Here is a 23786-nt window from a genome sequence, read left to right on the forward strand (position 1 = left end):
CTCTTTTCCCTAATTTTCAATCTAGGAAAAACATCTTTGTACTCAATTGCAGTTTGAAGCATATGATATGTTGAGTTCCATCTTGTTTTACAATCTAAACTCAACTTTTTTGTACAAGTAATCTTCAATTGTCTAGCCATTTCTTCAAATTTTTCTACTCGTTGAGGAGAAGCTACCCAAAATACTACACTATCCCTAATCCTTGAAAGTGAACTCTCAATAGTGGCTAACCCATCCTTAACAACAAGATTTAAAATATGTGCACAACACCTCATATGCAATACAGCCCTATCACATAAAAGATCACCAAACAATTTATTAATCACAATAGAAACCATACCATCATTAGTAGAACAATTATCTACAGTGATTGTAGAAATTTTGGTCTCTATATTCCACTTGCTAAAAGCCTCCATTAGATATTTGGCAAGCTCCTCCTTAGTATGAGGTGTTGGGACATACACAAATCTACATAATAAAAATAAGAAAAAATTAATAAAATATCAAGTTAAATCTTATTGAAAACAAATCTTCATAATAACAAAGATAGAGAGATAAGAAATTTACCGCAAAATCCAATTTTGTAGCACCCAAGAGTCATCAATATAATGTGCTGTGATAGACATGTAGCCTTTCTTTTGATTTGATGTCCACATATCAGTAGTGATTGCTATTCGAATCTTGAGTTTCTCCAAAGATTTGTATAATTTATTAAACTGAAGATCGTAGATATCCAAAACATCTTTCTTAATGGTATTTCGAGAAACCATTTTGAAGAGTGGTTGAAGGCTGGCAACAAACTTTCTAAATCCCACATGTTCAGTGATGGAAAGTGGATACTCATGTAATATAATGGCACATGCTAACTCCCTTCTTGATTTTTCTTGATCAAATGTAAATTTTCCAAAATGCACTTTTCCATCACTTCTTTTATCCATAGAAATCTGCTTTTGCTTCTCTAGACATTTGACTATGTCTTGATTGCCTTTCTTTGCACATTTCTCTATATGATTGTGCAAAGACTTAGTCCTATTTTTGCTATTAGCTTTGAGGCTTGCCTTACAATGATTACAAATTGCCCAATCATCCCCACTATGATGGACTTTTTCAAAATGATCCCAAACAATTGATGTCAACTTCCTTTTCTTTCCCAAATTACTAATTGGAGGAACACTAACAGTTGGATTTGTATTGGTTGGCAATGAATGAGAGGGATTGATTGGTGTCGATGGCTCTAATTGAGAATGGGTGGAACTATTAGCGGGCTGAGTGGTTGAAGAAGGTTGAGAGGGCTGAGTGGTTGAAGAAGGTTGAGAAACAGTAGTAGCTTTACAACTCGCTACAGTTTCAGAACTATTAAACGTTGACATTTTAAATATCCTAAATATGAAGAACAATAACATGTATTAGCAAACAATACATAACCACAAGAACAAATAACATATAGTAACTTAATCAACAAATAAATTTATTTAAGTCAATATATAACCACAAACTAAAATAACTACTCCAGTTCACCTAGTTAATTCTATTTACAACACTACTTGAAAAGTTAGTGCAATATTCATTGTGTTATGGAGGAGAAAGTCTCTCCTTGATTTGCATTATTATATCATTAAGCCAAGTTTTTACTCATTACTACTTGGACTCTTCCACAAATATCTGTGCAACATGATGTCAAATTAATGCAAATTTCTGATATTAGAATAATTGTAATAATGCTAGGTTATTCATAGTACTTCTTAATAAAACTACTCCATCAAACAATCTAAAACTAATGCAGTGAGTGCTATGATCGTAATTTAGTCCAATACTACTCTTAATTAAATCTGACATCTAGCAGAACTAGATCCAATTCATAGAATCACAAAATTCACTCAAAACTGAAGCCTGTTCCCACAGAAGCATAAGAAATTAAGAACACCCAAGGTCATATGCATAGAAGAACAAAAAGATTTTTCCAGAAGCCAAGGAAAACCAGATCATGGAAGCCACTAAGGTTCATTTGGGTAATGCTAATTGATATGCTAGGAAATTACTACTCCAGGTTCAGATATTAAGATTTAAGACCAAGCCAGTAACACTCTGAAGGAAAAATCAACAAGAAGAAATGAATAAACTACTCATAGAAGTTGCACAGATCAATACCTAAGCCTGTGATGTCAAACAATTAGCCTCCCAATCAATTTTCGTTACACTAGGCTGAAGAAAAGAAAAAAAGAGAGAGGAGGCGAGAGGACAAACAGCAAAAAACCAAACAGAAACATAACAAAATAGCTTCTCAAAGCACAGATGCCAGACTCAAATAATGGCACGCATCCAACAATATCCAGATGCCAGACTCAGGTAAAACAAAAAAACACCATATACGGGTTTTTTAAAAGCTAACTCTCTAGTCTCTATCCAAATGAAAAAAGCAATTTGCACCAACCCAGAGATAGAGCAAAATCTCATACAAGGAAACTACAAGAACAAGATTAAAAATGCTAATATCATGCCAATTCAATAATACACAAAGCGCACAAGTGATAAATAAAAAAAATAAAAAGAAAAAGAAACCTCACGAGCAGCTTGCAGACTCTGTATTTTTAGTTTGTGGGATTACTATTCCTATAGCTGAATGCTTATCCGGTCTTGTTAGAATATCCGTTGTTTGCCTTGGAGCTCTTCAATTAGACGCAGTTGCTCTTGCTTATTGGGAATTACCGCTGCACGTAACCGGTGTGGGAGTATGAGAATGCGCTCTTATCAATACAGGGATGCGAAAGGAATTCCTTGAAGGTAGTACTCAAGGGATGGGGAAAAGGGAGATATCGCTAACTGGGAAGGGAGAAGATTTATGGTAGTTGGGGAGAAAAAGGAGACGTCGCCGGTGTCGGGGCTGCTGGCAGTGAAGTGAGGGAGAGAGTCGATTGGGAATTATGGGAAGGGAAGCGGGAGAGAGGCGCCGACAGAGAGAGAGAAGTGTATGAAGTGAAATGAAAGAAGGAAATTTAGGGATTAGGGTTAGTTTTGTTAGTATAACTAACCGGGTTCGGGTAACGGATATCCGATCACCTAACTCCGAACCCTACCCGAATCCGAGACGGGTAAAATTTTTCAAATCTGAATCCGCCCAAATCCGTTTTGTCAAAACCCAAATCCGTCCTAATAGGATTTGAGCGGATCGAGTACCCGTGAAAACCCGCCCGCTTGCCATCCCTAAGCACGATCATTCTAAAGATGGCTCTGCTCAAGATGCTTTAGACCGAATCTCAGCTCATCAAAATATTGATATGACAAAATATTCATCTAAAGCATGTCATGCGTTGTCACCATATGATGGAACCACGTGGCAAAATCCTAATAACCCATGATCCTCGGTCACTCAAGTCTCACCCATAAGAAAGAAGACCCAGTTAGCATGATGGTTAGTACTTGGAACAATAGAAAACTCACCTCGTGTGTCTGATCTAGCCTCTCATGACATCTAGTTACCGTTAAAAGATATTATACAGCATATCCTTATTATATCTATAATCACGAGATCTCTTATCCATTAGCCAATACTAGTCGAATTCCCAGGGAAGTTACTAACTAACCCTATTTTATTACAGTATAAAAATAAAGCATGTACAGAGTTTAAAGTACACATTCTTACACACTATTTTTAAGGTCAAGCAATCTACTTACACTCACCCTCTTTGATAACTACTAACTTGAGCATTGGAGTGGCTGCCCATAGACGTTAACCATCTCGCCTTATTTTTTTTTTTTTATAAATTGACAGGTCATTTTTAGCTCTTTTTCGACTACATCATTTGGTTCCATTACCGAAATCCCATTGAGTTTTCTTATTCATTTGGGATAAATCCGGCCTGGTGTTTCCATTCACCTCTTTTTTTAGAATCTTTTTTTCATCCCTCACTCTTAAGATGGCTGAAAACTCATGAGTTGTTATAAAATCTGCTGTTAATAGGGGAGCCATTGTCTCCTCCATTCCTGGTAGTGGATAGGACACTCTTCCCATGGTCAATGAGGCAAACCTCAATAACTTGAATGACGAGCAGATGATGCAATATATCAAGAAGCTACAAGCAACTCTCGAGTAGTATAAGTCTTGGGAGGAGACCTCATTCATGACTCTTAGAATAAGGGAGGAAGCATCTTTTGAAACTCCAAAGACTCAGATAGGGGCAGTTCACACGCAGTCCAAAGGTAAAGCAAAAGTGGAGGATGAGGAATCATCGAATGAGGGCCCAAGAGACGTTGACTAAAAGTTGGTTCATGCCATACAAAGGTACCAAAAGGAATAGGAGGAAGATTATGACCTGGATAATGTCTCGCCTCTTTCAGAAGAAATCCTCGCAGAGACCTTTCCCACAAAGTTCAAACTGCCAGTTTGGACAAGTACGATGGGATGGCAGACCCAAGAGCCATCTGGCTGTCTTTCGGACTACGATGCAGCTTTAGGATATCAATGATTTCATGCTGTACCGATTTTTTCCATCGAATCTCACAGGTTTGGCCAAAAAATGGTACCAACATCTGAGTCCAAATTCTATCAATAACTTTATTCAACTTACTAATACTTTTTAAATCTAAATTTATTACTTGTATACCTCCAAAAAAGCTCTCATCGGACTTGTGTAAGATCTAACAAGGTGAGAGTGAGTCTTTAAAGAGTTTTATCTCACATTTTAATGTTGAAGCGATATAGATTGAAGAATTAAATCATGAAATAGTTTGTGAGGCATTGAAGAAAGAGACTCACAATATAAAGTTTATGAATTCATTAATCAAGAACCTAACGGCCACCTATTAGCAGTTGATGGACAAGACTAAAAAATATATATGATTAGACAATGAAGTCCAGGCACTAATAGAGGATAAGAAGATAAGTGAGAGTAAAATCTAGAAACTAGAAAGGTGAGATTATGAAGAAGATAGGAAGAATTATCTCGTATCATGAGGGAGGGAAGAACGAGATAAGTACAGGAACTACACTCCATTAAATGACTCACGTATACATATTTTGATGTGGATAAAAAAAATTACAAAAGGGTCAGATGGCCTTCTAAGCTCAACCCTAATAAAGCAACCATATAAGAGATAACGAAGTATTTTCGATTTTATGAAGATCATGGGTATGCTATAGAAGAATTCATGCAACTAAAAAATGAGATTTAAAGATTCATTAGAGATGGAACTTTGAGAAGATCTATTAGAAAAGACAGGGAAGAAAAGAAGTCAGAACCTAAGGTAAGAACACCGATTAGTTCTAATGAAAATGAACCCGCACTAGTTATTTACATAATTATAGGGGGACCAAGTGGCACTGAGGGAACAAGCATTAATCAACATGGTCACGTACAGAGGTAAAACGTCATAGATATTAACCTCCCAAGCCAAACTTTGAGACTTTAGTATACAGGATCTAGTACTTAACGGTTTGAGATAACAAGAGGGCATGCCGGGTTTGGTAAGTTGAGCGAGAACTGAAAGGGACCATACAAAATCTCTAAAGTTACTCGTTCTGATACTCATAAGTTGGTCAAATTAGATGATTGAGTCATTTAATTCATTCTTGGAGTATTTGTAATTCCTAGAGTCATTTTTAGGAGTAGTTATAATTCCAAAAATGTTTTTTCATATATATTAAGAAATACAATTTTCTTTAACTTTTCAATTATACCCATTTTAAATATATTAATTTTTATTAAATATTAAAAAATATTTTGAGAGATTTTTTGAAAATAAAATAATTAAATAGGATTATAATAATCAATTTATATGTTATTATAATTAAAAAAAATAATTTTAAAATAAAAAAATTGACAAAAATTATTACACAGAGGAGTATAAACTAAATCACAAACATAGTAAATAAGTTAAATGTAACTTGAGCTCACGACTCGATTTAAACTTAATAAAATATGATGTATGAGAGGTCAATTTTTACAGATCTCCATAGATTTTTAGTCTAAAGTCATAGATTTTATTTGAAACCACTATTATTTTATATTTCAAATTTATATAATCTGGTCTGTTCAAAATTTTTTTAATATAAACTATAAATGTTATTTTGACTAAATTTATATGATTTTATAGTGTAAATAAATAGATTTTATGTAGATTCTATTATTACTTTATACTGTGCATTAATATAAAGCCCTTCTAGCTCAAATTTAAGCGTAAGTTCAGCCAAAAAAATTGAAATTCAATAAAAAATTAACAAATTAAAATTAAACTCTTTAAATTTTAACTTGAGCAACTGAGTTGAGTCATTTACAGATCAGTTTCATCTCCTTGATGAATAAGACAAGCAACATGAGCAACTGAGTTGAGTCATTTACAGATCAGTTTCATCTCCTTGATGAGTAAGACAAGCAACATCGTTGGAGTCATAGGTTGTAGTACATGGGCCCATCCAGATTCGTTATTTAAGATATCTCTGTCTAATCCGATCAATTTAATATCGAATTTTTACAAGCCATGGGTCGGTGAGTTGTCCACGCTTGCAATTAATTACTTTCCACATCAATTTTTAAATGCTCATATTAAATAAATATTATTAAAAATGTTGAGTATTGATTTGATTTAGTGTTTTTTTTTTTTTTGGAATTGATTTTGATTACGTGTTAAGAAAGATGATCCTAGAAAGTCGACGGGTATTTAAGTTAGGGAATCCTATTACAAGTTCCTTGAATTTTAACATTATTTACAAGTGAATATATATATATTTAAAAAAAAAACCCAATGTATTAAGTTTTTCTATAGACTAAAAAATAAAGTTAAAATAATAAATTTCATATTATATTTTTTAAATATATTATCTATTGATATTATTTCACTATTAAATTAATTTTTAATCTAATAAAATTTAAATAAAAATATAGCAATAATGTGGTCGAAACGAAACGGTATTGCAATTGATCAGCCTGTAAGAAAGAGAAAGTAAAGTAGTTGGTGTCTACAACAACCACTCCGACGCTCAAGTCCGTAAAATGGAGAAAATGATGAAAGTATGGAATTACTTAGAATTCAAGAGAAAGTGAAGTGTTTAGCGCCTAGCGCTTATGACCGCCACTCTGACGTTCAAATACGTAAAATAGAGAAAAAGATGAAAGTATGAAATTACTTAAAATTCAAGAGTAGTTGTATAAGAATTAAACACTTTTATCTCTGCAATCATTAGCTTTTATACTGTAGGAAGATGAAGTAAATTATATTATTTCCCGGAGATCTAGTTGGTGTCGGCTAATTGATAGGAGATCCTACTAGCTGATTGATCGGAGATCCCATGATTACAGATGTAATGGAGATCTGTTGAATTATATCTGTTAATGGTAATTTGCGTGAAGACTCGATCTATCCAGGAGAGGGTGAGCCTTGATGAAGAACTGGGTGCTATGGTGTCTATATTTTTTTCCATCGGTGAGACCGCATATCAGCTTATCAAACATTGCTACATGACCCTATCTTATGGTGACACTCATGGCTTACTTTGGGTGATTGTTGTGTAACATCAGAGGTCTCCCTACTGGTCTTTGATTCTTCATATTGGAAGGTGGCAATTGTTTTCATGATCTGGGGCATGTGGCTCATTTAAATTGATCTTTTCCTGCTCACGTCGTTTTGCCTGCTTCTACCCATAAATGATGACTGTCTTTTTCTACGAGCCGCATTCAAAATCTGCCATCAAAGTCGTCATATAAAAATCTTACTTTTGCTTGCAACTGACTTCTATGTTTTTAGGAAAGCCTTGACCACTTCTCTCATTTTTACACTTAAGGTAATTCCTATTTGCTTTCAGCTTTATAACATGAATAGGAACACTTCTTCTTCTGCTTCTGGGGGAAGTCCTGCTTTAAGCTTCTCCTTTGATGGTCCCATTCGTGCTTTGGCTCCCATCATTCTGCTAAGGGCGGCCCCCATGGTGAAGGCAATCTGATCAGCAACATCCCTTCTATACTGATGGATAGAGATATAGATTGTCTTCACGACAACTATCACATCTCTTGAGAAATCTTTCGGGTCTTTGCTCCATCCTAGAGCATTCGCACAGATGACTAGATCCCTGCAGAGGATACTATCATAGTTTATGAAGAGCAGTTGAAGGTGGATCTTCGGTTCCCTTTGGATCCTTTTTTTACTAAGATCCTCTGATTCCATAAGTTTTCAATTGCCCAACTGCATCCCAATAATTGGAGAATCTTAATGGCCTTCTAGTTCATTTTTTCAACAACAACATTGAGTCGAGTGATGCTCTCTTCTTCCAGTTATACCAGCTGGGTACGCAAAGAAATGAAGAGTTATAGTTTTCCAGTGGGAGGAAATGCCAGACATTATTTGATCGGATACCTTTTTCCCTAAAGCGCTGGAACAACAAGTTTTTATCCTCCGCCACCGGGTGTTTGGGGGGTTTTGGTACACTTCGAACGGGTTGGAACATATGGGTGGAGCTGAGAAAGAATGGGATCCAACCACGGAAGAATGAGAAAGAGGCTCTGGACTTCCTCTCGATGATGGCCATATCCCAGAAGATAGACATCCTCAAGGCGGTAAGGAACTCCGTTCTGTCAACCCCAGGCGAGCCAAGCTCCGGATCCTCACTCGCCCAACCTTCCTTGCCTTGGGGAAAGCACCTCTCTAGCCAACGAGTATGGTATTTCTCTTTCTAGCACTTTTTGTATTTCAAATTGCCTTACTTACTCACTTTTTGTTTTGTGCAGATATGATTGGGTCAAAGAACAAATTTATGAGGCAACACGCATTGCCTGTAAGGGCAAAGCTGTTGTTGGAACGTCCACGCTCCACCCAAGCATGTCCATCGCGTCGAGAAAATCATCATGCTTCCTCCTCCTCCTCCGCCTCCTGTGACTAAAGAATTGACTCCCATTCAGCCCGAGTCTTCTATAAGGGATCTTCCTTCTACAGCCCCTACTCAAACCGATGCTCCACAAGAAGAAGTTGATGTTGGAGCCACATAGCCTCGGGGTATCCAGCACCTGGCATTGGCTTTGACCCATTCCACTTCCTTTCTAGAGGAGCCTCACCTATCTGTTCTAATCGCCAAGAGTGCTCTAAGGCTCGGGGACTGCCATCGATTGAATAAGGCCGAACCAATGACCACTATGACAACATTATACACTTTTCCATGAAGAGTGCTCTTTGTGCCTACATGGCTAAGGAGTGCAACAAGGCTCTGAGGCAAGAGCTTGGGGCACAGGATACAGACAAAAAACTCCCACTGGAGGAGTGCACGAGGCTGAAAGCTCGAGTTGAGGAGGTGGAGGTCACCATGAAAGAGACTTTGGAGTCGATGAACAAGCTCCAGGCGGACTTGGACCAGGCAAATACTTCAAAGTCAACCCTTGAGAATTGGGCAAAAGCAGCCGAGGATCAAATGGCCATACTTCAGCACCAAGTCTAGAAGCTACAGTTTTAGATTGAGGAGAATCGGGTTGGCTCCAACAGAATTGCTGAATTAGAGGCCGAGCTTCAAGAGAAGGTGGCCTGGGGAGGAGAGATGTTCCTCAAGGGCCAAGACTCTATCAGGAAGGAGCTAATGAAGTAGTTTCCTTCTGAGGACTTTACTTGGACAGATGACAACTTTCTGGAGGAGGAGGGAGAGGACGAGCAAGAGAAGAAAAGGATTGACAATATTGATTGAGTCTCTACAGAAAATGTAATAGTTATAGGACACACTGATGTAAAAGAGACTCGGGAAGAAAAACCTGAAGTCATCCCTTATCCTATGTAATCTTATGAGATTTTAATGAAAAATATCTTTTCTCATATCTTTTTATTATTTTTATTAAGTGCTTGTATGATCAGTACTTGTCTGTAACCCTCTTCCATTTATTGCCAAGCAAGACTTCAATAATTTCTAAAAAATTGCTACGCAGTCAACACCCAACCATAACACCCAGTCACTAGTCTAACTAGTGCCTTCTTCATGGCCATAAAATAAATAACTTGAAAATTTTAAAGATCGAAGCCAATACCCGGATATGTGGCCTGGTGGATACCCACCTTGTGGCCTAAGTATGAAATGCCTTATAGATTTTTTGTGAAATGGGACTAATATTTGATCGCGTGGCCTGGCAAATACCAGCCTTGTGCTCTTGGCATAAAATTTCTTAGAAACTTTTTATGAAGTGGAACTAACATCTAGTCATGTGGCCTAGCAGATACCCGCCTTATGGCCTAGCGGATACCCGCCTTATGGCCTTAGCATAAAATGTCTTAGAAATTTTTATATGAAACTAACACCTGGTCATTGAGTCTGGCGGATACCCATCTTGTGGCTTAGCATAAGATGTCTTGTTCAGAGGGACCAACACTCGGATTATGGTCTGACAGAATTCGCCTTGTAGCCTGGCATAAGATGCCTTGTTTAACGGGACTAACACTTGGATTATGGCATAGTGAAACCTATCTTATGGCCTGAACATAGAATGCCTTGTTTAGTGGGACTAACACCCGGATTGTGGCCTGATAGAACCCACCTTGTGACCTGGCATAAGATGCCTTGTTTAGTGGGACTAATACTCGGATTGTGACTTGACATCAAATACCTTGTTTAGCAGGACTAACACTCAGATTATGGTCTGACAGAACCCACTTTGTGGCCTGGTATCTAATGCCTTGTTTAGCAAGACTAATGGTCTAGCGAAACCCGCCTTGTAGTCTGGTATTAAATGCCTTGTTTAGCGGGACTAACACTCGAATTGTGACTTGACATAAAATGCCTTGTTTAGCGGGACTAACACCTAGATTATGAACCTAGCGGATACCCGTCTTATGGCTTTTAATGATCTTTTATCTTTTTGAAGAAGACAATCCCATCATTTCTTGTCACTGAAGAACAACACATAAAAAATATATTATTTATTATTGATAAAATTTCTTTAGATTACAAATATTTCAGGAGTGAAAAATGACTCAGCTATCTAATTTGGCCAACTTATAAGACCCTGGGCAAATAATCTTCGAGACCCTAAATGGTCCTTTTCAGTTTTCGCCCAACTTATCAGACCCGGCATTACCGCTTATTACATCTATTCTTTTAAGGGTTAAGTCTCCTACATTAGAAACACATGACTTGACTCTTCTGTTGAACATTCGAGATATTTTCTCCGGTTCGTTTATTTTTCCTTACCATCGCTAGGTCCTTCTGCAATTACATAAATAACCCCTATAGGTTCACGGTCAGGGGTAGTTTCAGGAGTTGTTACCTCGGGTTCGGACCTTCTCTCTTTTCTATTCTTTCTGATAAACTTTCAAAGTGTGTCGTCCCTTATTAATATCTCAATCTCGTCTTTTAGCTACCGACACTCCTCCGTTGTGTGTTTGTAGTCTTCATGAAAACGATAGTACTTGGTCCTATCTCGCCTTTTGGCTCCCTCAAGGTTGAGCTTGGGAGGCCACCTGACCTCCTTGTCGTTTTTTCTAATTCATATTAGAATATGTGTTCGTGAGTAATTCAATGGAGTACAATTCTTATACTTACTTTGGTCATCCCTTCCCCGGGAGACTGGGTAACTTATGTGGTCACCTTCATATGTTCGCCTCTCTGACTTTTGGTTTTATTTTTGACTCATCCTTTTATTCTCTCTCAATGCTTGGACTTCGTCATCCAGCCTGATGTACTTTTGGACTTTGTCCATTAGCTGTTGGTATGTAGCGGTCGGGTTCTTGATTAGGGAATCCATGAACTTGACATTACGTGCTCCTTTCTTTAATGTTTCACATGCTATCTCATGATTTAATTCCTCCACTTATATTGCTTCTACATTAAATCTTGAGATAAAGCTCCTTAAAGACTCATCCTCTCCTTGGCAAATCTTCTGTAAGTCACAGGAGAGCTTTTTAGGAGGTATACAAGTGATAAACTTGGACTTAAATAACATAGTGAATTGTGTAAAGTTTTGAATTAAATCTGGGCTCAGATGTTGGTACCATTTATGAGCCAAACCTGTGAGTTTCAACCGAAACAATCGGCACAACACGAAGTCATTAACATTCTGAAGCTGCATGGTTGTCCTAAAGATTGTCAGGTGACTTCTAAGATCTGTTATTCCATCATATTTATCCAAGCTTGGTAGCTTGAACTTGGTTGGGAAAGTTTCTGCTAAGATTTCTTCTGATAGGGGCGAGGCATTGTCTAGGCCATAGTTCTCCTCCTGCTCCTTTTGGTACCTTTGAATAACTCATAGCAGTTTCCAATGAATGTCCTTCGGAGCTTCATCTGATGACTCCTCTTCCTTGAACTTGGCCTTCCTTCGGACCGTGTCTGGATTGCCTCTGTTCGAGTCCTTGGAGGTATTAACGAAGGCTTCTTCCCTTCCCCTGGGAATCATGAATGATGCCTCCCTCCGAACTTTATATTGCTTTATAGTAGTCTGCAACCTTTTGATGTATTGGAGCATTCGCTTATTACTCAGATTTTTTAGTTCTGCTTCATTGACCATAGAAGGTGTGTTTTTTCATTGCTAGGAGTGAAAGAAATGATAGCGACCTCATTAGTTGCAACCTTAGCAACAGCTCGTAAATTGCCAGCTATTTCGAGAGAGAAAAAAGATAGATTTCTTTTTAAAAGAAAAGGGATAAGAGACTGATTTTAATCCAAATGAATAGAGAGAATTCAATAGATTTTTCAGCAATGGAACCAAATGATGTAGTCGAAACGAAACTGTACTGTGATTGGACAACCTGCAAGGAAGAGAAAGTGAGGTGGTTGGTGTCTATAGCAACCACTCCGACGCTCAAGTCAATAAACTGGAGAAGAAAGTGATAGTATGAAATTACTTAGAATTCAAGAGTAGTTGTATAAAAATTGTGTACCTTTATCTCTACGATCGTTAGTTTTTATACTGTAGAAAGACGAAGATAATTATAGTATTTTTCGGAGATCCGGTTGTTATCGGCTAATTAACAGGAGATTACACCGATTAATTGAATGAGGATCTCGTGATTACAGGCATAAAGAGAATCTACTAGATTGTAACTACTAACGATAATTCTATGTGAAAATTCAACCTATGTAAGAGAGACTTAGATAGAGCGAACCTTGATGAAAAATCAATACTATAGTATTTAGGTTTTCCTTTTCACGAATAAAACATATCGATTTATCAACCTTTTATCATGTAGTTTTGTTATATAGTAACAGGTCATGGTTTACTTTTTAACTATTTCTGTCCAACACAAACACAAGTAAGAAGCTAATAATTAACATGAAAAGGGTAAAATAATAAATTCCTCATATTTACTTTTATCGATTATTTAATTATTTTAAAATAATAATATATTTTTGCATACCTAAAATACACTCATCTCTTCTACTTTTATCAATTATTGATTTTTTTAATAAGAGATTAGCGAATTGAACCAAAAATCTTTCAAATTTTAATATAATATATTTACTGTCGAGTCAAATTTGTTAGTGCTTTCTCCCTCCCTGTTGATTAAACAGAACCTAAAGATTTGAATACCTAAGAATGCGATTTAAGCTTTTAAAAAACAAAAACTCCAAAAGGGACTAGGCAAAGCTCTTTTCAATCAACAGATTCTAGAGAGTACACTATATATAATCCCACATTTCTACAATTGCACTCTAATTTCAAACAGAATTTATTCATCTCCACCAACATCTTTTTGATGTAATTCAAAAATTAATTATTTAATTTTTTTATTTTTAAATAATATCTATTTTTTCATTTATATTAGTTATTTAGTCTAATTTATTAATTATTTGAACTAAATTATTATTATTTTAAAATTCTTAAAATTAAATAATAATTATACGGGTTAAGTCGTTGTTGTTTTGAAATTATATTAACACTAAATAGCTATGTTTAGAAAGTACAGACACTAATTAAAGATATTAGCATTTTATTTATTTTATATATATTAACAGTTTAAATAATCAGAATGATTAAATAATTAACAGTTGAATTATTGAGTTTTTTTTTTAAAATAAAAATCACCAAATAATTAATTTATTAAATTATATAAATTAAATAGTAAACTTCTCTTAATTAAATTGGTGTAGATTTCATTATAAAAAAAAAATACATACATGTATTCGTCAATTTGAATTGGAATTAATTTCAATTTTTTTCAAATATGTAAGACAAAATAAAAAAAATTATGGTAAAAAAATAAATTAAAATAAATAAATATAAAAAAATAAATAATGTGTTTTTTAAATATTGAAAAAATTATTTAACCTATTTAATTAATGGAGTACAAGAGATGACAAATAATGGGGTCCATTTGGTCGATGAGGGTAGCAGCAGTGGAGCCCGCACAAAATCTATGTGTATATTTTTGGCACATCCAACAACCCAACAGTTATCAGGCTACAGAGTTTTGATTCAGTGTTTCCAAAGCCATACTACCGCATCTTTTATTTCCCTACTTTTTTGTCTACCATGGAATCATAATCTTGGTTTGAAGCAATTTAATTCCAAAGTAAATAATTAAAATAAATTAATATTTAATTAAAAAAGAACTAAATTCTTTTATTTTAAATAATAAATAAAAAATATATAATTAAATTTTATTATTAGAAAATTCTGAATTACAACTATACTACCCACTTTCTCTCGAATTTTATTTCCATGAAATTTGTGTAGAATGGTTCTCCAAGAGAAAGTATACTATTATTAAAATTAAATTTTTATTTTTTAATAAACTTGAATCGGAACTTTTTAAAACTCCGGTAGAGTGACACGTCATCCGACCCACTCATATTCTATTGAACTCAACAAGTAAGCGTCTCTCCTATAATCGAATAGGATAAATAGTGCTATTTCATAAGAATGACTTGACATGACCTGAAATCTTTTGACAAGATTGACTTGCATTCATGCTTTGATGATTTATTTAATACTCCTGTCAAACAACAGCATGATGCTACGTACCTTTAGCATTAGATAATCACTTATTCAAGAGGTATTTGCATTCAATTAAATAATATTTAATTTTTTATTAAAAGCAAACTATAGAGAAGAAAGTTCGACCGTCACACTAAGGAGTCTCGGCAGAAAATATGATTGAAGATGGTCTAAAGAGGCCTCAAAAGATGGCTTTGATTAAGGTGGACAAAAGACACAGATAGAAAGAGAGGTGCGTAATGTATGGATTGGAGGGTCCCCTTCGCATTTGTGGGTTTTTTGCATAACAAAAGCATGACATCTGAAGCGTAAACCTTTTCGATCCCCACCTCACTCGTCCCCCTCTCTCTGCTTTTTTTGATTTTTTTTTATCTTCTTGTTGCTTTGTGTTGCTCTGTGGTCCTTCTCCCCACGTGTCCTTCCGTTGCACGTTTTCGAATTACACGTGTCACCCTATCAACCGTTAGTTTCCCACTTGGCGTCATTATCATCACCATACCTGTTACCTGATCACCTCCTCACCTTTCTCTCTTCACTAACCACTGCATCTTCTTCTATTCAACCTTTGCATGAATTTAGGCAGAATAGCATGGCTAATTAGGTAAAAATACAGTCTACGGAAATGACTAATATGCCCTTACTTTCATTACATGTCTATTGGTAACTTGTCTCTAGTATATAATCATCTCTGGTACTTTGTTATCAGCCCATCTTGGCCCCCATTTCAACAGATTTTAACATGCTCTTCTCTCAAAACCCCTCAAAATCGCACCTGCCAATCTCTCCGATTCAACACTTCTAAGGCTCGCCAAGTACCTAATGGAGAGCACTGACTCGTCTTCCGGCTCGCAACAGCCTAACCTCCCACCGGGGTTCAGGTTCCATCCTACTGATGAAGAACTTGTAGTTCACTACCTCAAGAAAAAGGCCTCCTCTGCTCCTCTTCCTGTAGCAATTATCGCAGAAGTTGACCTTTACAAGTTTGATCCCTGGGAATTACCGGGTGCGTTTGATGGCTAGCTATGTATAAATTGATGATTATGTTACTGTTTTTATGCTCTAGACTGTGAATAATACTAAGAGTTGTATTGGGTTGTTGTGGGTTTTCAGCGAAGGCGACTTTCGGCGAGCAAGAATGGTACTTTTTTAGTCCTAGAGATCGGAAGTACCCCAACGGTGTGAGGCCAAACAGGGCAGCAACTTCAGGGTATTGGAAAGCCACCGGAACTGATAAGCCGGTATTAACTTCTGGGGGTACTCAAAAGGTTGGTGTTAAGAAAGCTCTTGTTTTCTACGGAGGGAAGCCCCCGAAAGGGATCAAGACCAATTGGATCATGCATGAGTACAGATTAGTAGATAACAAAGTCAGTAACAAGCCCCCAGGATGTGACTTGGGTAACAAGAAAAACTCCTTAAGGGTAAATTACTAGTAACTTTTTGCGTTTATGGTTCTTGATTATACGTGTTAATCCATGGAAAATGATTGTTCTTTTTTCTTGTTTTTTCCGTCTGTTCAGCTTGACGATTGGGTGTTGTGTCGAATATACAAGAAAAATAACACACATCGACCAATGGATCACGACAAAGATGATTCTATGGAGGATATGCTTGGATCGATACCACCTTCGATATCAATTGGTACCCAACAGAATACGAAATTGCAGCTCTTAACAGGCACAAACTATGGAGCATTGGTTGAAAATGAGCAGAATTTGTTCGACGGAATGCTAAGCAACGATGGTATTAGCAACACTAACTCTCTCTCTCACTTGGCCTCTTCAACCGCTAGACCTGCAGAGCTATCTATGCTTCCTCTCAAAAGAACACTTCCATCTCTTTATTGGAACGATGAAGACGAGGACGGACCTTCATCAAGCAAGAGGTTTCATGGGGATAATGGAGATGGTGTGAGGACTGATGGGAACAGTTCCATGGCCCCTCTGCTTAGCCAGCTGCCACAAACACCACCGTTGCACCAACAGACAATGCTGGGGTCTATTGGAGATGGAATTTTTAGGCCACCATACCAGCTTTCAGGCCTGAATTGGTACTCTTGAGTCTCGATTCATTTCAAGATGGAGGAAGCTAGTTGTGATATTCATATGTAGAGTGTTTGATTAGCTCTATTCAGGATAGCAAGGACTCATAAATCATAATCAGCAAAATGACATGTTATATACTTGTTCATAAGTATACAGTTGCAACTAGTTGTATCAGCTTCAGATTGGGATTGTTGAGGTTTCAGTTGTTAGGGATGAGATCAGAGAGTAATTCATTGGTCTCCAGCATCTTCAAGGTGACACGTAGCTGCCGGTTTCAGGTGAGGCCATCGATACTCTCATTTATATGTGTACACTTACATATAGGTTCATGTATATAATATAAAGTTCATAAGGCATACATATTTGGTTGTTATAATTAGGAACTCAAAGGGAAAAGTTGAGATCTTCATCTTCATGTAGAAAATTAAATAAATTTGATAAATGATATATGTATATATTTTTTTTGCTTTTGGGTGTATACGTTTAACCTTGTATAACTGTCATTATTAGTTAATCAATTTAAGATATTATAATTCTTGGTCGTTTTTCATGTTTGTTCTGCATATGATGGTTAACAAGATCGTCTACTGAATTGCTTTTGATCAATCAATCATACTTGCATGTAAAGAAATCATTTTTTTTTTCTTTCTTTTTTTCTTTTCTGATCTGATGATTGCGCAAACCCTAAAAAAGAAGAGGATCTATTTGTTCTTTGAGTGTTGTTTTTTTTTTTTTTTAATTTTTTGGTGGCTGCTCATGTAGCATAACATGCTATGTGATTATCAATACATACATGCAATTTGAGTTTACTCATGATTATATGTATTCACTGGGATTTCAATATAAGCATGCATATGTATATATATATATATATATATATATATATAGAAATAGATTTTTCTTGAAAATTTTCTCTGGAAGATGAAAGATTTGAAAATAGATTGAAACAGCTGATCAAATCTTGTTTTCACACTGATATTAATCAGCATATAACTATTGAATCCAATAATAACATAATATTAAAGAACAAGTTCCAGTAGCATTATTTTTTTTTCTTGTTAATTTAAGAAAATCTCTTCATAAATGGATAACAAGGAACAGAAAAAAGAAAAAAAATATTCACCAATATGATTGAAACGGCCATTTATCTATTTATGCATGACATATTCTTGCAGTGTTACACTTTTTATTAGTTAAAGAAGTATTTTTATTTCGCGTATACCTGCCTGTATGCCTTTGATCTGCAAAATAGAAGTTGAATTGCTAATTCTTCCTTCTTAATTAAGACCATTAATTAATTAAATTTCATGCTTATTATCTTCTTTTCTCTTAATACACTTGAATAAAAGACTAAATATTTGATACCCCTATGGCTATATATAAGCACAACCATCTTTATATGCATGGATTCTAGAACCAAAGACCTAAATAATAATAATAATAATAATAATTTAAAACAAATGGGTATGTATTAATTTGCATCAGCTGATCAAGATTTTTCTACAAGCTTGCAATGAAAGGAAAAAAAAAAAAAAAAAAAAAAAAAAAAGAAGGAGAGAGATTCATGAGAGATGGAGGGATGGATGATCTAATGAACGATGATAGCCAAAAAAAAATCTCATAGAAAATGAAGTTTACTGACCACTTTTTACTGTTCTTGTCCATTAGTAATATTCATTCTTTATGGAAAATATCAAACAGGATATGCCTTGGGTATTAAGAGATTAAATAAAATTAAAATTTTTTCAAAGCAATAATAACGAAATGGAATTGGTAGAGACCTTGTTTTTATTGGACAAATACATATATGCATGTTCTCTTTGAAAGATACTCGTGAACAGTTCCCTTTAGGTTAATTTTCATCTGCTTTTAGCTCATGAAAACATAAAGAAGTGCACGTGAGTGTTCATGTGTGTATGCACTCTTCACACATGCATATATATATATATATATATATATATATATATATATTACCTCAAAAAAAAAAAAAAGATATTTGAAGGTGGGTGTCGTTTTCGTTAAAATTGATGATTGATAGGACATAGGCATAAGAGAAGGTATATTGGGAGATGAGGATGACACAGCAAGAGTCTCACAATACACAAATTGACAACAAGAGGCTACCTCACTAATCCCTTTTCTCCCTTTGCTGACTATGGGACCATCTTCATCTTCCTCCTCTATTATCATTAGGGAATCCTTATCTTAAAACCACACAAATTTAATCTCTCTTTTAATTTCCATTCCTTTCTTAGGAAAGCGTACAAATCTACTTTACCAATTTTCTTTATCATTTTATGCTTATTTTTGGAAAAATGCAATATCAAAATGATAATATCAATTTTTTTGATATTTATCCCACCTCTCTCATTCCCTTTTGTGGTGGATGCTTTCACTATGCCTATTAATTTTTTTCGATATATATATATTCCCTATAAATATTCTTTTCTTTTACATACTTTTATAAATTGATAGACATACGTATACATACACGTCTTATACTAAATATATTAATACTTTTATCGATCGCTCGAAGAGAAAATAAGATTCTAATTTCGTCATCAAAATTAATCAATTGAATTTGACTCAAATTGATGTGTAAGAGATTAATGGTGAGGATTATGAATTTAATGTCTAGCTCTTTCTGCCCATAGAACCAACCAAAATTAATTGTTGGTCTTGCTTATTTCTTTTCTTAAATATTGTAAAGAAGTATTCTTTTTATATATAAAATCGATAATTTAATATTTATAGATAGAGAAAATATTTGTTGTAAGATAAAGAAGTGGGTCTTATTGAGTGGGCACACTTTTGTTGAAGTCTCTATCTGCTAAAAGATGAGGGTTGTCAAGAATGGGAAGTGAAGATAGAGGAGGGAGGCCATGAAGCTACCAAAAAGATTAATAGGGTTTTGCATTGATGAACACATGCATATGCTCACCTAATATTCCATGCAATCTTTAGAACCCATAATTGAATTTAGAGATAGCAATTAAAAGGAACACAAATTGACAGATGGTTCAAGAGATGTTCCAGGTATAAAAGCACCACTGGACCATTTTGATTAGTGACAAGTCAGGACCAGACTGGCCCATAGCATATATAGATACCCCTGGTTGTGGGCATTTGTTGGCAATCACTAAGCTAATAATTAAAGATTTAGCCATCCCCATGACCCACAATTTTAATTGTAATTAAGCTGATTAATCATGTTTATTATATCTTCATCATGGTTGCCAAATAGAATGATTTGCTTGGCAATGAGTTGGGCCACATTTGTAGGCCTATCCAGCTAAGACCTCTTTCATCCCTTATTCTTCTTAAAGCTTTGGATTTGATTTTTTTTTAAAAAAAAAACAATCATATAAGTAATCAATATAAATAACTTATGCTGTTTTTTATTTATTTATAAATTAAATAAATATAGAGATATTTAATTTAATTAACTATTGAACTTGGTGTGATTATATAAATAACACTACTTTGCATTGTTAATAAATTAACAATTTAGAAGTGCGTGGGCCACAAGCAATTGGGCTGCGTGGCCGAATAAGCAACAGCACAACACCTCACCACAGAAGACTTTTGGCAGAAGGTTCCAGTGAAGTACAATGTGGCAGACAGAAGAGCAGTCTGAAAAGAATCCACTTAAAGATACCGACTAAAACGCCTCCGTTTAGACGACTCCCGAATCCCAACGGTCAAAATTTCTGTCCTTTCAATTCCAACTTTCCAAGGCCCAATCACTTACCAAGCCGTTCCCGTTGAGCTCGTCAACTCTTTCCACCTGTGTCCACTCACCGCAGAATAAGTCTTCCAATCTTCTTTCCAACACAATAAAACCCCATCACCTTCTCTCCCTTCTCCAATCTCCCATAAAAATTCCACAACAAGAAGAAAAAATGAATACCATCTCCCACAATCAAAGCTTTCAGCTTCCTCCCACCCCCTCGCTGTCCGGAAACTCCACCGCCGTCGCCAATCGGGTTCGTAGAAATTATCGTCATCATAATCATCGCCCGGCTTGTACTTGCTCCAATCGTCCTGGTTCTGTCAGGTGTAGCCGCCATGGGTATATTGTTCCTGGTGATAAGTTGAAAAGGCGTCAAGCAAATAAAGAGATAATTAGGAGGGCTTTGACACCGCCGAATCGGAAGTTGACCCTTCGCTGGTGGAATTTCCGGCCAACGCCTAGTCGGTTATCTAACATGTCAACTGCTTGAAAGTTGCAGATTTTTTTTTTAATATTTTTTGTTATTTTTTAAAATGTGACTATGGATTGGAAATCTTCTGGACCTTTTGTTAATATGTATGCTGTGATATTTTTTAAAAAATATTTGTTTGCCAAAATTTTATTGGCTAGACTGAATTGCCGAGCAATGTTCCGACAATTTTTCCAGGGTTAATTGATGGTTACTCTGAGACTAGGCAATTAATTAATCAGTATGTGGTATTTCGCAGTGAAGTTTTTGAAATTTCATAGTTCAAAACACTGGTTATGTATATATGTATATATATTTTTTTTCCTTTTAGGTGTTGTATTAATGGAAAGGACATATAATTCAAAATACATCTCCCAAGTCTAATGAGAAAGGCTTGAGATTCAAAACAGACGAAATTCAGATACAAGGTTAAAAACCCAACCTAAGGCCTAAGCCCAATACGTAACAATAATCCAGCCCATTCTGCCCATTCTAGTAACCTCTGGCTTGTTTAAGGAGAAGAAAACTCTGGAACAGCCACCACCGCCTGGATTCGATGGAAGAGACTAACATAGTTGTTGGGAACAGTGGCGGAGCCAGGCCCTTCTCTTTGATAGGGCACCACCGGCTGCAACTGCATTGCTGCGGCACCATCGGCTGCGCCGCTGCGGCACCTTCATCCCCCTCCCTCCGCCCCTGGTTGGGAGGAAGAAACGAATCAAATGAATCACAAAATCCAAAACAGTTGGAGATCCTTTTCATAGAAGAGGCACAGAAGCCCTTAAAAAAGCATAATTTATAATTATAGAGGGTCTATTGTTCAACTAAGAGAAATTAATTAATAGACTCTAATAAATTAAAATTCAACGCGATAATTAAATGTGGATATTTAGACTGTGGTTTGATTTAATGGGTAAATTAATGAATTGTGATTGGTCCGATGAGAAGAGAATACCTTTAAAACTTTATATGGGTTTTTTCATATTCGATTTTGAGGAAAATACAGAGGTTTATCGAGAATGCAGCGCTGAAGACAAGATCAGAGGTCTTTAGGATTTTTTAATGATCAATTATTGGAAAGTGGTGTAAAGAGAAATAAAACAGAAAAGAACTGAAAACTTAAGAGAAAAAGAGAAAGTGTGTTTGAAAGTTTTCGTGCAAGTGTAGGACAGAGTGAGTCTGATTTCTCTTTTGAGTTAGATTAGTGATATATATACCTCTAATTATTCTAACACCCCTTGTATCATATTCTATCGGACTGGACAATGATACTCTCTTGCAAGTATGTAAAGCGGCCTATTAATTATGGGTGATTGGATAATAAATGTGGAGTCAATTAGATCATATTTTATCTATTGTGTGTATCACGTCAATTTATTTTACCACACTTGCATTTTATAATCCTGATGATGTATTAAGGAGATGACCGGTGTATAGAAAATCAACATTCTATCCCAATCTCATCAAGTCGTGCTCGGTCACTAAAATCAGTAGTGTTCATATTTAATTCTCATTTATGGTACGAGATTTGAAGACAGACTCTATTATAGACTTTTGTAAAGTCAGGGGTATTGATGGTTTGATCTTTATATTCCATAAGTTGAACTTTTTTACTGTTTAGTGGATTAGATAGGAATATTTATACAATTCTTCTAAATCACGTATATATGTGTCATAGTTTTAACGAATTTTATTTTTTATATATTAAGATTTCGAAATTCATAATATCAAAATTAAAGAAGTAATTATTTACAAAGCCGCTACTAATCTAAAGCGGAGTGAGGTGAATGTAAGGAAAAGGAAGCACTCCAGGGGAGAATCCCTTGTTCCTCCCAAACTAGCAGGATCTAGTCTTCCAAGAAGAAGCCCATATGTACTTGCAAGCATGAAAAATCAATAACAAAATTATAGAAAGAAAAACGTAGTAGATCTAGAAAATTCACACGAATAAGTATAAATATATATTAAAAAATGATTTATTTATCTACCAACCTCATTTAAAATTTATGCTCTAGACAACGAAAGAATCAATTGTTTTTTATTTAGAAGAGGCAGAGGATGAACGTACTCCAATGATGGAATAAAAGCAAGCCTATAGAGAAGAGAGAATTGAGAAAAAAAAAAAAAAAAACAAAAAATCATAGTGGTATATACACACCTTTTTATGATCAATTAAATTTTCTAAAAATAATTTTAAATTATGTTAAAAATATCCCAAATAATAATAAAGTTAAATAACTAATTTGATCTGAATTAATTTTTATTTTAATAATAAAGATAAAGATTGTTTATTTGTTTATATTTAAAAATTTTTTTTGTTTTGATACAATTCAACCTTAATTTGAATTCAAAATCTCTAATCAATGAATCTTTATATCATTTTATTTTATTTTTTCGAGTACTTATTAATTATTTAAAAAATAAAATTTGGGGGTTTGACAAAAAAAAGTAAACAGACCTTAAAACTGTAAAGTTTTTATAAAAAATCATGCGCTATTTTGTAATTTAGGCTGCTATTTACATGTACGTGGCTTTCGATTCTACCACCGATTTATGAGGGTGATCAACATGGCCCTCAGATATTTTGAATTTTGACTGGAACATGTTGAGAATATGAAAAAGACAACGAAGAAGTGGAAAGTGGAATCCCATCT

General features: G+C 35.3%; 2 protein-coding genes across 2 annotated transcripts; both read left to right on the forward strand.

The window, feature by feature from the left end:
- The first annotated feature begins 15459 nt into the window (after positions 1–15459).
- Positions 15460–17570, forward strand: LOC110611073 (NAC transcription factor 56). Its single transcript, XM_021751185.2, has 3 exons — positions 15460–15891; positions 15999–16306; positions 16406–17570. The coding sequence occupies exons 1-3, from the start codon at positions 15708–15710 to the stop codon at positions 16943–16945; spliced, it is 1032 nt and encodes a 343-aa protein (XP_021606877.1). The 5' UTR covers positions 15460–15707; the 3' UTR covers positions 16946–17570.
- A 3106-nt stretch (positions 17571–20676) lies between these two features.
- Positions 20677–21299, forward strand: LOC110612112. The gene has a single exon (XM_021752787.2). It carries the CDS (start codon positions 20833–20835, stop codon positions 21151–21153), a length of 321 nt encoding a protein of 106 aa, XP_021608479.1. The 5' UTR covers positions 20677–20832; the 3' UTR covers positions 21154–21299.
- The last annotated feature ends 2487 nt before the right edge of the window (positions 21300–23786 follow it).

Source organism: Manihot esculenta, chromosome 3 (genome assembly GCF_001659605.2).
Source record: "Manihot esculenta cultivar AM560-2 chromosome 3, M.esculenta_v8, whole genome shotgun sequence".
NCBI classification, from domain to species: domain Eukaryota; kingdom Viridiplantae; phylum Streptophyta; class Magnoliopsida; order Malpighiales; family Euphorbiaceae; genus Manihot; species Manihot esculenta.

Coding starts and splice junctions, on each gene's coding strand:
- LOC110611073 (XM_021751185.2), top strand. CDS start 15,708: ATGGAGAGCACTGACTCGTCTTCCGGCTCGCAACAGCCTAACCTCCCA. Junction 15,892..15,998: donor TGATCCCTGGGAATTACCGG/GTGCGTTTGATG, acceptor GTGGGTTTTCAG/CGAAGGCGACTTTCGGCGAG. Junction 16,307..16,405: donor ACAAGAAAAACTCCTTAAGG/GTAAATTACTAG, acceptor CCGTCTGTTCAG/CTTGACGATTGGGTGTTGTG.
- LOC110612112 (XM_021752787.2), top strand. CDS start 20,833: ATGAATACCATCTCCCACAATCAAAGCTTTCAGCTTCCTCCCACCCCC.